At 45.9% G+C, this 14215-nt stretch overlaps 1 protein-coding gene across 9 annotated transcripts in view; it reads right to left on the bottom strand.

Annotated features, from left to right (window-relative positions):
• The window catches only part of RALGAPA1 (Ral GTPase activating protein catalytic subunit alpha 1), a 293801-nt gene extending 282228 nt beyond the window's left edge, over positions 1-11573 (bottom strand). For all 9 annotated transcript variants that reach the window (XM_088457052.1, XM_088457053.1, XM_088457056.1 and 6 more), the window contains exon 1: positions 11222-11573. In XM_088457052.1, coding sequence (XP_088313178.1) covers positions 11222-11327 — 106 coding nt within the window. In that variant the 5' untranslated portion in view covers positions 11328-11573. The remainder of the gene's footprint in view (positions 1-11221) is intronic.
• Between the last annotated feature and the right edge of the window lie 2642 nt (positions 11574-14215).

The raw sequence follows: 14215 nt of genomic DNA, 5'->3' as shown, positions 1-14215 counted from the left end.
GAGAACCTTCCAGAAGGACAACCATCTCTGCAGCAATCCACCAATCAGGCCTGTATATTAGAGTGGCCAGACGGAAGCCACTCCTTAGTAAAAAGCACATGGCAGCCCACCTGGAGTTTGCCAAAATGCACCTGAAGGACTCTCTGGTCTGATGAGACAAAGATTGAACTCTTTGGCGTGAATGCCAGGCGTTCTGTTTGGAGCTAACCAGGCACCGCTCATCACCAGGCCAATACCATCCCTACAGTGAAGCTTTTCAGTGGCAGGAACTGGGAGACTAGTCAGGATAGAGGGAAAGATGAATGCAGCAATGTACAGAGACATCCTGGATGAAAACCTGCTCCAGAGCGCTCTTGAGCTCATCTTTCAGCAGGACAACAACCCTAAGTACACAGCCAAGATATCAAAGGAGTGGCTTCAGGACAACTCTGTGAACGTCCTTGAGTGGCCCAGCCAGAGTCCAGACTTTAATCCAATTGAACATCTCTGGAGAGATCTGAAAATGGCTGTGCACTGACGCTTCCCATCCAACCTGATGGAGCTTGAGAGGTGCTGCAAAGAGGAATGGGCGAAACTGCCCAAAGATAGGTGTGCCAATCTTGTGACATCATACTCAAAAAGACTTGAGAATGTAATTGCTGCCAAAGGTGCATCAACAAAGTATTGAGCAAAGGTTGTGAATACTTATGTACATGTCATTTCTTTTTTAATTAAATTTGCAAAAATCGCAAAAAAAACTTTTTACAAGTTGTCATTATAGGGTATTCTGTGTAGAATTTTGAGGACAAAAATTAGTTTATTCCATTTTGGAATAAGGTTGTAACCTAACAAAATGTGGAAAAAGTGAAGCATTGTGAATACTTTCCGGATGCACTGTATGTAGTAACTGGAGTCCCAAAGACCAGTATTTTATACTGCAAGTTAATAAACAGTGCATATAATAACTATAGCATTGCCCAACTCTTAAAAATTAAGTAAAATACAACACATTTCAATGATGCATGTCATTCCATTAAGCCCCTACGTACGGTCATATTCCAACTGCAGTAAAAGGACCCAGTGTGGATATTTGGGCTACTAAGCCAAACAGCCAGATCTCACTAAATGGTCATTCCATGTCAAGTGGACCAATTGTGAAGTTCATCGCTGCCACCTAACCATCTCTAACTTTGATAACATTTTACAGAGAGGTTGAGATATATATCAAGCTAACTGGGAAAGTTTTAGTTCACAATATGCAATAGTAGTAAGACTATGGCCCTCATAGTGGGGGTAGTTAAAAATGTCACTAACCCTGCGGTGCACAATCAGCATTGTTTAGGCTACTGCTGTGGCGGATCTTGAGGAGTAAAAGTTGCGTAAATTGACATGCCTGTGCAACTTTTGGGGCAGATTTAAAAAAAAAAAAAAAAAAAAAAAATCGAAGCCCCAAGACTTAATTCCATTTACTTTTTAACAGCATGGAGCCAAAGTAGGCAAAAATCTGTTGTGTAAAATTTTATTTTGAATTCAGCTACTTAGATCTACAAAAGAAAACATTATTTTAGTATGACAACAATACAGCTAACTCCCTAGGTCGACATCATTACACTGCTAAAATATCAGATTCCAAACTCCTTTAGTTCTTGTGATAACATTACCTAAAGTTGCTCACACAAAGAATTTTTGTCTATGTTTGAAGTCCAATTGCAAAAAAAAGATCATTATCAATTATTATTATTTTTTTTTTTAAATCTCAATTAAAAAGAGATAATTTTGAACTTTAAACATACTTTCTGATGGATGAGCGTTTTGTCACTGAAGGGAAAAAAAAAAAAAAATGCTTTAAAATGAGGTCATTTTTGGCTTGCGACAACAATATAATGAAAAAAGGCATTTGTCAATGGCTGCTGTTATAAAGCAAAACGAACCAGAACCCTGTGTTTAGGCAGTTTTTTTTCAAACTTTTTGTGGGGATTTATATATTTATTTATTTTTGGATTGCAAATTGAGCTGAAAGCTGTCAAAAAAAAAGTCTGTCACGGCAAGTCTGATAGCAGATATCCATATCCAATATGCCGCATATGTGCAATAAATTTTCACCAGTGCTAACTTTTCACACAAAATGCGTATCACGTTATCCTATTAGCAGTGGCTTTTCGCACATGCGAATTCTCTATAGTCAAAAGCTGCGAAACATTTTCACTATCTTAGAGCAGGTGAAAAGTTGTGCAAAACCCCAATTTTTGGCTATAAATGTGAGGACTTGGTTCAGAACCCCTTTGGAAAGTCCCCCTTAATGACTAATTAGTCAAAATTAATTTTTTTAATTAGCATAATTCGTCCAATAATGACTCATTTTTGGGGTGAAAAAGTAAAAAAAAGTGTTGGAAAATTGATTTAACCACTTAACTGACAAATTCTTTTTGTCAAAACCGCACAGAAATTGTCGTTTTTTTTTTTTATTATTATTTAATTAAGTTTAAAAAGTATTTTTTATTTTAAAAAAAATATACCTATGGGATGTTTTGCATCGGGGGGGATGCAAAACATCCCCTATGTATATTTCTTTTTAAATAAAATATTTAAATAGGTTTTCAAAAATACTTTTAAAATGAATTAAATAATTTTAAAAAAAAACGAGAATTTCTGTGCGGTTTTGACTTAAAGAATTTGTCAGTTAAGTGGTTAAATTTTCCAACACCCTCGTCCATAGGCCCCAATTGTAATTTAACGTCCCGCCCCAATAACCCCTTCCCCCCCCAGCAAAAACAACCCCTACCCCCTAGGTACCTGTGGCACAGCCCCCACCCTCAGGGAAAATGGGTGCCCAATTTAGGCCCCCCTTCCTCCCCATATGTCACTATACAGCCATGTCCAAAAGTTCTGGGAATGACGCAAGTATTGGTTTTCACAAAGTTTGCTGCTTCAGTGTTTTTCAACCTTTTTGTCAATTGTTCAGTGATCGCGAAAAGCGGAAAAAAATGTGGGTCCCATGGACTCCTCACTTTATAAAAATGGGGTCCTGCTCCACTCTTTTTGGGTCCCATCACATATTATGGGGGTAAGGGCAAGCAGCAGTTGGGGTAGAGCTGGGGCTAAATGCAAGGAGAAGTTGGGTTAGAGCTGGAGCCAGAGGGCAGTAAGGGCATGCAGAACTGGGGATAGGGAGGGATAAGTGCAGACAGTAGTTTGCGACAGTGCTGGGGCCAAGGAAGAGGTTATAGGCAGGCAGTACGAAGGATAGGGAGGAGGTTAGAGTAGATAGCTGGGGTAGTATTGGGGCCAAGGAGGAGGTTAGAGACAGGCAGTGCTGGGGTAAGGTGGGCAGTGCACACAGTTAACAGTCAGAGTAAATGGGAAATACACAGTTACACACTCAGGGTTAGGGGGTCTGCACACAGTTACACAGTCAGGGTTTGGGGGTCTGCACACAGATACATAGTCACAGTTAGGGGGGGGGTGGCCACAGCTCCACAGTCAGGGAGGTTTAGGGGGGATGCACATGGTCACACAGTCAGGATTAGGGGGGGCTGCACACAGTCAGGGTTAGAAGGGGTGCACACAGTGTGGGTTAGAAGGGGTGCACACAATTACATTGTCAGGGTTAGGGGAGCTGCACCCAGTTACAAAGTCAGTGTTAGGGGGTGAGGGTGGCCACAGTTACACAGTCAGGGCGGTTTAGGGGGATGCACATGGTCACACAGTAGGAGTAAGGGGGGCTCTGCACAGTGATGACTGTAAGCTGTAAGTGACTGACCTGTCTGAGTTCAGGGTCTTTTCTCTGTCACCAGCCGTCAGAGCAGCACATCCCCTGTATATGCGGAGTCCTCCCAGCACCTCCGGACCTGAGTCCTCCTGACCGCTGTCCCTGGATGAAAAGTCCATCCATTTTCTGAAGAACGCGTGGGCACAGAGCATGGTGTCAGGCAGCAATTAAATCAGATGCTGCCGGCAGTCACTGGTTGAGGATACGCTGCTGGCAGCTATGGGTTCAGGATAATCCACCAGCGGTGAATGGTGCAGGAGATGCCGCCGGCGGTTATTGGCTGCTGCTGCGGCAGCCGGCGGTGATTGGCTGCTGCTGAGGCCGCCATGGGATGACTGGCTGCTGAGGCCGCCATGGGATGACTGGCTGCTGAGGCCGCCATGGGATGACTGGCTGCTGAGGCCGCCATGGGATGACTGGCTGCTGAGGCCGCCACGGGATGACTGGCTGCTGAGGCCGCCACGGGATGACTGGCTGCTGAGGCCGCCACGGGATGACTGGCTGCTGAGGCCGCCACGGGATGACTGGCTGCTGAGGCCGCCACGGGATGACTGGCTGCTGAGGCCGCCACGCGGTGACTGGCTGCTGAGGCCGCCACGCGGTGACTGGCTGCTGAGGCCGCCACGCGGTGACTGGCTGCTGAGGCCGCCACGCGGTGACTGGCTGCTGAGGCCGCCACGCGGTGACTGGCTGCTGAGGCCGCCGGCGGTGACTGGCTGCTGAGGCCGCCGGCGGTGACTGGCTGCTGAGGCCGCCGGCGGTGACTGGCTGCTGAGGCCGCCGGCGGTGACTGGCTGCTGCAGCACTACAGGCAGCAAACTCAGCAAGCGCCTCCTGCGGGACCCGCAGGGATTTAAAAAACGGGTCCCCATCTTGCTGTAGAGCGTAAAAAGGCGCTATAGCGAGTATTTTGCGAACCCTGGATGTTACTATGGTGTACTGAAGTAAAATGTCAAGCATTTCATAAGTGTAAAAGGCTTTTATTGACAATTACATTAAGTTTATGCAAAGAGTGAATATTGGCAGTGTTGACCCCAACTTTTTCAAGCCCTGGCATGCTGTCAATCAAATTCTGGGCCACAAACTGACTGATGGCCACCCATTCTTGCCTAATCAATGCTTGGAGTGTGTCAAAATTTTTGGGTTATCGTTTGTCCACCCGCCTCTTGAGGATTGACCACAAGTTCTCAATGGGATTAAGATCTGGGGAGTTTCCTGGCCATGGACTCAAAATTTTGATGTTTTGTTCCCCGAGCCACTTAGTTATCACATGTGCCTTATGGCAAGGTGCTCCATCATGCTGGAAAAGGAATTGTTCGCCACCAAACTGTTCTTGGATGGTAGGGAGAAGTTGCTCTTGGGGGATGCTTTGTTACCATTCTTTATTTATGGCTGTGCTCTTAGGCAAAATTGTGAGTGATCCCACTCCCTTGGCTGAGAAGCAACCCCAAACATGAATAATGTAATCAAATTTTTTACACCATTTATTCAGACTAATGAACAATAGATAATGCCCATACAATATATAAAAAACAAATAAGGCTTATCTGGAGGAGAACTTGTCCAAGTTCTCTAAATCTCCAATATCAGAGGGATAGAGTAGTTCACTATGGTATCTGTTTTTCTTCTTTTCTCGCTTAAGATTGGATATTGAATCTCTGGGGGGATCTCTGGTTGCAGACATCCGGAGCTGTTATCACCTGTGGGAACTTCGATTTGAGTGAAAGATCTCATCTGTTATTATAATAGTGGTGATTTTACCACTTAAATAGGTACACCTCTAATTTTGGGGTGTTACGGTTTGGTGACGGGAATAAAAATTACCCAAATACTGCACTAGGAGTCACTATTTCTCACTTTTTTATAGAAACTTATTTTGGAACTATCTGCCCTGGTACAGTACATAGAAGCAGCCGCGGCTATTGGGAGCCGTGGCTACTGCTTCTAGTGTGACCACTGTCGGCCAGCAGTCGCAGCGGGAGGGTGTCCCGCCGGCTGCCCAGAGACACAGCAGGAGCCGCGGCTATCAGAGTCGGGGCTACTGCTTCTAGTGGAGGGTGGTGATGGCGGCTGCCTGATCACTGCTGGCCATAGTGATCGGGGCACAACAGGAGCTGCGGCTGCTGCTTCACATGAAGTCACAGCTGCAGCCGTGCTGGAAGGGGGGTGTCGTCAGGTCCCGATCACAGTGGCCAGCAGTGATCGGGGCATACAGGGGAGGGAGCCACCGGTGTAGAGGAACCGGGAGGTCCCTCTGATATAGGCGGCTGCGGGAAGATTAGCTTCCCACAGCCACCTAGTGGGCTTTTCTAACTGGTCGAACCAGATGCGAACATGTCAGGGAAAGCCCAGACTGGTATGGTCACATCTGATGCGACCTTGCCAGGCAAGTGGTTAAAACTGTGTGATTGGTATTTTTGGGGGGAGAGGTCTATGGATAGGACAAGTGTTTTTTAGGATTGCAGGTGCATGTGACAAGTGTATTTTTACATTTTTTTTTTTAAAAATGCAGTTTTATGACAAATATACTTACAGCTATTTTAATGTACCCCCAATTTAACTATAGGATTTTTTTATTTTTTTTTAAATGATGGCTATCATTTTTTCACTGTTACAGAAAAATGCATTTAACAGCAATTTGACACAATTTAAGAACCTTTGATTATGTCCCTTAAACTTCTATACCAGGGATGGGGAACCTCACTTGGTCTGGCCCTCGGAGCATTTTTCTGCTAGCCTCATCTGGCTAGCAGGGTGCCTAGAATGACACCCTGCAGCCAGAATCTATGCAGCAGTGCCACCTGGAGCGTCCTTAGGATGCTTCAGACGGTCACACCGCTACCCTTACAGCTCCACGGAGCATCCGGCATTGCTGTAATCACCGGCGATTGTGGCCCTGCCCCGTGTGACATCACACGAAGGGGGCGTGGCCTGCACCAGGCCCACAAATAATATTATATATATCAAAATGGCCCTCGGCAGAAAAAAGGTTCCCGACCTGTTCTACACTGTTAGGTTTAGGCACCGAGGAGGGAGAATTAGGTTTAGGGTGTGGGGAGGGGAGGTTAGGTTTAGGCACTGGGGAGGGGAGGTTAGGTTTAGGCACTGGGGAGGGAGGGTTAGGGTAGGGATTAGGGTTAGTCTGGCCTTCTTTCTTTCAGGGTGTCGGGATTCTGAGTGTCGGGAGGCCGCTGTCGGTATTCTGACCAGCGGCATCCCGACCGCCGGGATCACAGTTATACCCCTTTCAGACATACTGAGATTCCCTGGATTTTGGCCTGCCTCGCCCAAAATTCCCGGGTCTCATGTATGTGTATTCCCGGGTAGCCGACCCTGCAATTGACCAGGGTATTTCCTGGGATTTAAGTCCCGGGAAGACTACCCTGCTCTAGTGTGAATGGTGCAACCCAGGAATTTTACTCCCGGGCTGCACCAGGCAGCTTCTGATTGGCCCTGGCTCGGACTGAGCCGCCGGGGAGGCGGCACCAGCGGCCCATATAATCTGCCCCCTATCCCTGTAATTACCGCCGGTAACAGCGCCTGCACCCCCCCTTCCCATACTCAGCGCCGGCAGCACTGAGAGCAGCGCCCCCCCTGTCCCTGTAATTACCGCCGGTAATAGCGCCCGCAGCCCCCCTTCCCATACTCAGCGCCGGCAGCACTGAGATCAGCGGCTCCCCTGTCCTCAGCCCCAGCGGGGGAAATTTCCGACTGTCACCAGGCAGAAGTGAAGGGAGAGAGTACAGCCTCCCCGTATTCTCACTGCTGCACGGAGCTGCGCTGGGAAACTACAGGTACAGGGAGACTGCTATGCTCTTTCACACATGCTGCATACGGGAGAGGGGCTGGGGGGAGAGAGAGGGAGTAGGAGCAGATATTTTCAGTGACCTGTCCCTCTGCCACTTTCTCCACCTGTCCCTCTGCCACTTTCCCCACCTGTCCCTCTGCCACTTTCCCCACCTGTCCCTCTGTCACTTTCACCACCTGTCCCTCTGCACCTTACCATCCACTTTAATAAAACTGTGTAAAACTCTGAAAAACCCTGCTCTTGTCTGAATGGTGCTACCCGGAAATTTCCCGTGTAGAAACTGTAGTGTGAAAGGGGGGTCTAGACCAAATACCCGGGATTTATCACAGGAAAAATTCCCGGGTCTGAGCAGGAAATTTCCCGGGTTGTATGTCTGAAAGGGGTATTAATTACCGGCTCCACGGAGGTACGTGTAGTAGAGGAGCCAAAGATACAGGCAAGGCTGCTGTGTGATTTTCCCATAGCTTAGATGCCGTGGGTGGATCCACGGGGATGCACGTCAGGTGATTGCTGTAGAGGCTGCGGCAATCATCTGAAATGCTTCCCTATGGTGTAGATGCAACGGGGGAGCACTCGTCAGAGGTCACTTCCTCCTAGTTGACTTGGCAGTACTGCAACTAGGTGAGCTACCAAAATTAAGACCATGAGCTACAGGTTGGAGACCACTGCATTAGACGATATGTCACATATCGTCCAAATCAGGCAGTGTTTACCCGCTATGTCGGTGACGATGCGTGCTCCCACAATGCAAAATTGATTATGATTTTTTTTTTTTTGCTACTGGATTTCAAAAGAGCCAAACATTAATTGCAAGATTTGTGAGAGCAACTTTAGGTGATGCTATCACAGGAACTAAGAGATTTGAATCTGATATTTTAGAGGGTGATGGTGACCACCTAAGGAGTTAGCTGTATTGTTGTCATACTAAAATAATGTTTTCCTTTGGAGATGTAAGCAGCTGAATTAAAAATAAAATTTTACACAACAGATATTTTGCCAACTTTAGCTTCATGCTGTAAAAAAAGTATTTTCGAATCAGTGCCAAAAGTTGCACAGGCATGTCAATTTACACAACTTTTGCTCCTCAAGATCCACCACAGCAGTAGCCTAAACATTGCTGATTGTGCACAGGAGGGTCAGTGACATTTTTACATGCCCCCACTCTGAGGGCCATAGTCTTACTACTATTGCATATTGCGAACTAAAACTTTACCAAATGTTAGTTTGATATATATGCCAACCTCTCTGTAAACTTTTCAAAATCAGAGATGGTCAGGTGGGGAGCACTGGTCTACTTGACATGGAATAACGCTAATGTAGCCAAACTGGAAAATGAACCTGCTGTTAGGCAGGCAGTGAGTTTAGCCCGTTTCGTGACTAGATGAGGACTGTACCAATTTAAGCTCTCGTGCAATAACGCATGTAGCGGCTTCACGCTCAAGAACAGCATGGTTGGGATGAGAGGTGCAGGTAACTATATACTACAAACATAGACTTCTAATGCTGCACAGAAGGGTTTGGAATGCAGCATGGTCTCTGTTTTTCATGCCTTAACACATTCTTAATTCAGTTCATCTGAGTACTGCATGCAGAATACACAAGTTTTGCCAATGCACGAACATGAGTTGACCATAGACAGAAGGTTATTTTTCACATACTGGGGCTAATGCAAAGGTAAACACAAATTGATTTTGCAGACCTATTTGTCACACAATGCATGCTCCAGAGAAGAGTGTATACAAGTGTGGGCGATGCAGTGTCATATGCAACACAGTCGCATTTCTACTTGCAGCTTACACGGTACGATCTGTACCACCAACCACTTGAAAGATATCTTTCAGTGAAGTCATCCTGCCACATCTCTGCACAGGCAAAGTTGACAATATCATGCAAGTTGGTCTGCATGTACGGACGATCATAAATATCGTTATCGTTCATGCAGGAACGCGCATCGTTGGTCATTCACTGCATAAAAATGAACGATATATCGTTGAACGATATCGTTATTGTTCATAGATATCGTTCAGTGTGTACGCACCATAAGGTTAATAACAGGGCAGACCCATGTAAGCAGAGTTCAGTGAGCTATAGACAGAGTTGTGTGCCCTGTGAGGGCAATAAACAGTTGTGCATACTTGTAATTATGAATGTTTTCAGACAACTCTTTTGCATCAGGGAGAAGGCTGGTTCAAGTATGCACTAATAATGATAATGGGTAGGATACCAAGGGGTAAATTTACTAAAGTGAGAGTTTTTAGAAGTGAGTTTTAAAAGTCATGTTGCCCATAGCAACCAATCAGATTCTAGCTATTATCTTGTAGGAGGTGCTAGTTAAATGTTAAGTAGAATCTGATTGGTTGCTATGGGCAACATCACTTCTAAAAACTCTCACTTTAGTAAATTTACCCCCAAGTGTATGGATAGGAGCAGGCCAGAAGTAGAGATGAATTCATCTGCATATGAGCGAATATCTGCACTTAGTTCCGTGCACGCAATGTGGACGCAATTACGGCCGACTTGCGTTCAAAATAGCACATTAGCCCCAATGTGAGGTAACCAAAACCTGGCTCGAAAATTTTATATCAATAATTATATCTCTCATAGCACAAACATGGAGCAGATATAATATCAACGTTACAAAGGTATGGTTTGGAAAACTAAAACTAACCAGAAAGAGACAGATCTAATTAACACCATATGTATGACGAGGTTAGCCTATAATAATAGCAGAATATTTACAGTGACGTGTAGTATAAAACAAAACATACTGTTACATATTTATCTTGTGGGAAAACAAAGAATACTTTATTGGGGTACGTACACACTACATCTCCCTTGTTATCCATTTAAATAGCAAATAAGAATTAATATTTTAACAACACAATCTTATTATAGATTATATACTGTGGAAAGTTATTCTTTCCTGAACCGCTATATTAGGATGGATGGATAGATACAATGAGATCATTGAGAGGTCACACCCGCGTATCATGCACAAGTTTACTAGGGTGTCACGTCAAAACTTGAAGACAACATAGTTGCAAAGTATAAACTAGTAACAATTGATTGGTGCAGTTACCAGATTGTAGAAAATTTAAGTTCATTCAAGTAGAGACCTTTACATCAAAGATCCAATGTTTGAGTCTATTGTAATGGAACGAAAAGTTGGATCCTTGATGTAAGGTCTCTACTTCAATAAAAGTTAATTTTTCTACAATTTGGTGAATGCAAACCTCAATTTTTGAATATGTACATATATACAGTACATATATCAGAGTTGGGGGTGTCATACTATATGGGTGTTGGCAGTCTGTGAGGGTGATGCTGGTGCAATATATTGGAAATGGGAGGATGTTAATAAGTACTGTATTATATTATACCATACACTACTTATTAATAACATCATCCCATGTCCAATATACTGCACCAGCTTCACCCTCCGACTGCCAACACCCATATAGTGTAACACCCCCAGAACACTCACCCCTCATCTCTGATTGTAGCCGCGCCCCTCTGGTCGCACAGACCATACACCCATCCCTACCCCTGCTGCCACAGTCACCCGTTGGTCACCCCACCTATGTGACCCATCACCCCCACACCAATATACCGGGTACCCGACCGCATCCCCATCCCTGTATACGAGTCACCCCCCGGTAACTCACCGATGACGATCCTCAGGTGTTTCAACCGGGTCAGTACATCCTTCTTAGGCTCCAGCACTTTTTGGGTTGATTTCTTCACATCCCCGTGAGTTTTTTTAGAGAACATCCCGGATGAGGGGAGGACAGCTCGGCTCTCCCCCCGGGTGTCCCTCTATCAGGCAGTGCACGGGGAATACACGGATCTCCCGGGGCGAGGACACGGGCTGCCCGGTCCCTGGGATGTGACGGGACTGAGCTGCGGGTCTCCCCGCTCTGACAGCAGCAGCAGGTTACACCGATACATTCAACATGGCCGCCCCCTTCTGTCTCCAGGATAACAAAGCAATCGATCACCGAGCAAGTCGCCGCTCACCGCTGCCACCTACTGTTGCTGCTTTCCGTACCCCCCGAAGTGTATAGCAGCAATACTCCCGCATCTCTAGGGCGGTTTTACACCATTATGACGTTTTATGTGGAAGGCAGACAAATAAAAGTGTATATAGTTATAAATGGCATACATTTCAAACATTCATGTATGTGTACAGCTCTGCCACACCGTGGAGCATTAACATAAGTTATGTAAGCCCTGTGTTACATTCCCTTGGGTCACATGTTCTCAAACTCGGTCCTCAGGACCACAAACACTGCGGTGCATGTTTTCCAGGGCTCCTCACTGAATAACAAGTTAAATAATTAGCTCCACCAGTGGAACTTTTAAAATGTGTCAGTAACGAAAACACGTGCACTTGCTAGGTGATCTTGAAAACATGACCTGTGTGTGGGGTCCTGAGGACCGAGTTTGAGAACCACTGCCTTAGGGCCTGATTCAGGTTGGTTCGCAAAATTGTGTTCGCAGTTTCGCACGCAGCTGGCTGATGTTTGCATTCTGCGCATGCGTATGCATCGCAGTGTGCGAACCAACCGCTGCGATCGGGAACAATAGCAGTAAGCACGCAGTCCCATTACACAGTGATTGACAGGAAGTGACCGTTTCGGGTGGAGAGGGGGGGTGGTCGGGCGAACGCAGGCGTGCCTGTGCATTTGAAGGCGTTACAGGGGCGTGCATAATTAAGCCCCTGCAATTATATATACGTATATATACCTGAATCAGGCCTTTAGATCATACTTGCCAACTCTCCCTGATTGTCAGGGAGACTCCATGAAATAGTAGCAATATTCCTGAGGTGTCTAGTAATCTCCCTGATTGCACTTTACCCCCATTATGAAGCTGTTATATAAAAGAAAAAAAGCAGAGATATATACATTCAAATGGGATCATTAGTATCATTTCCCTGCATTGGTTTTATAAGGCACAACAATCCCTATGGCTACATGCATGTTCTGAAAAGTAACAGTGTGTTTTCATTAACACGTAGATCTTACTAACTGCTTTGGGGCTCGTTTACATTTGGATGTAAGTCAGTATTATGACACGCCTCTCAGATGTAGCAGTACACGCCCACTTTACCATCGTGCCCATAGGTGCTGCTTTCACTGTCTCCCTGTCCCTGAAATGCTTTTTCAAAAGTAGACAAGTATGCCTTACACAGTGAGATGTTTCTGGTGTAAAATTCCATTATTCCATTGAGAAGTGACTCAGCAGGAACTATGCATACACATTGCAGGTAATGAAAATTATGAAAAACATCTGAATATCACACCAAGGGCCTGATTCAGAGCCGCTCGCTCTGAATCAGGGCCGGGCTTTTTTTTTTTGGAGCGGCCTCCTGGCGAGCGGCCATGATGATGGTCGCGATGGTCATAGCCGCAAGCCCCAGAGAGCTGTCGGCTCTAACAGAGCTGGAAGCTTTCCACTTGTGATGTCAGTGGGGCCGCCCCCAAATGGCAGGCGTTCTCATGGGAACGCCTCCGTTTGGGCAGCCACCCCCGGCCCGCCCACCAAAGGGGGCGAGCTGTCACTCAACATCGAAAGCTCGCCCCCTTTGGTGCGAGACCCGGAAGGACAGAGTGCCCGTCGCTAGCCGGGTCTCGCGCATGCGCACGACGGAGCCGGCTCCGTCGTGCACATGCGCTGTGGGCCACCATTGACCCGTTTGCGAGTGCTCGGTACTTGCGTACGGGTCTGAATCAGGCCCCAAGATCAAAGGTCTCAATCCCACACCTTGGGGTCCAAGGGCCTTATTGAGAGATTTATGTAAATTCGATTTTTACATAAATCGCCAATGTTTTTGTATCTGCAAATATTCAGATTTGGTCCGGTGACGCCAGTGCAGTACCCTAAAAGCTGTAGCATGATTGACATGCTGCTGGTGTATGGCGGCAGCGACGGTCCAGAAAACGTGCGTCGGCCCTGTTTTCTGGACATGTCAAAGCCAGTGGTTCCGTACTTGGATGCAGCTTTACTGGCCCCGGTGGCATGATTTTTCTGGATATCCTGAGGGTTACTCAGTTGTCTGATGGTCACGAAGTTGATTCAATGCTGCATCTTCAGACTCAGCATTGGATCAGTGTAGCCGGCAGTGGGTGTCTTTTTACTTAGAACGCCTCCTGCGGCTTTTGCATATGTAACACAGCTGCTGCACTTCTCTGTAAATCTCTCTATCAGGCCCCAATTTATCAATATTGTCAGTTGCAGCAATAAGACAGGTGTGGTATAACAAATAGTAATTAGATAGACAATGTCTAGAAAGACACCAGATGTTAGGCAATCAATAGGATAAAAGTCAGACACACTAAAGTTCAACATGTAAAAAGGTCGACAGGGTCAAAAGTTCCACAAGAATATGGTCAGCTCAAATATGGTCAACAATTTTTTTTTCTTTTAGCCTTAATCTTCACCCTAACTCTCCCCTTGGTGCCTAACCCTAAAAAAACATTAAAAAAAATGCATTGACCATTTTTGTGCTGACAATTTTCTTGTCAAACTTTTGACCCTGTTGACCTTTTGTACATGTCGACCATTTTACATGTTGAACTTTAGTGTGTATGACTTTTATCCCTGTCGACCTTTTGTCCCTGTCTAACTATTGACTGTCTAACATCTGGTGTCTATCT

This window comes from Taudactylus pleione, unplaced genomic scaffold (genome assembly GCF_031769625.1).
Source record: "Taudactylus pleione unplaced genomic scaffold, aTauple2 ptg000737l, whole genome shotgun sequence".
In the NCBI taxonomy this organism is placed as follows: Eukaryota; Metazoa; Chordata; class Amphibia; order Anura; family Myobatrachidae; genus Taudactylus; species Taudactylus pleione.
The sequence above is the reverse complement of the archived record's forward strand: the minus strand, read 5'-3'. Positions and strand labels throughout refer to the sequence as shown.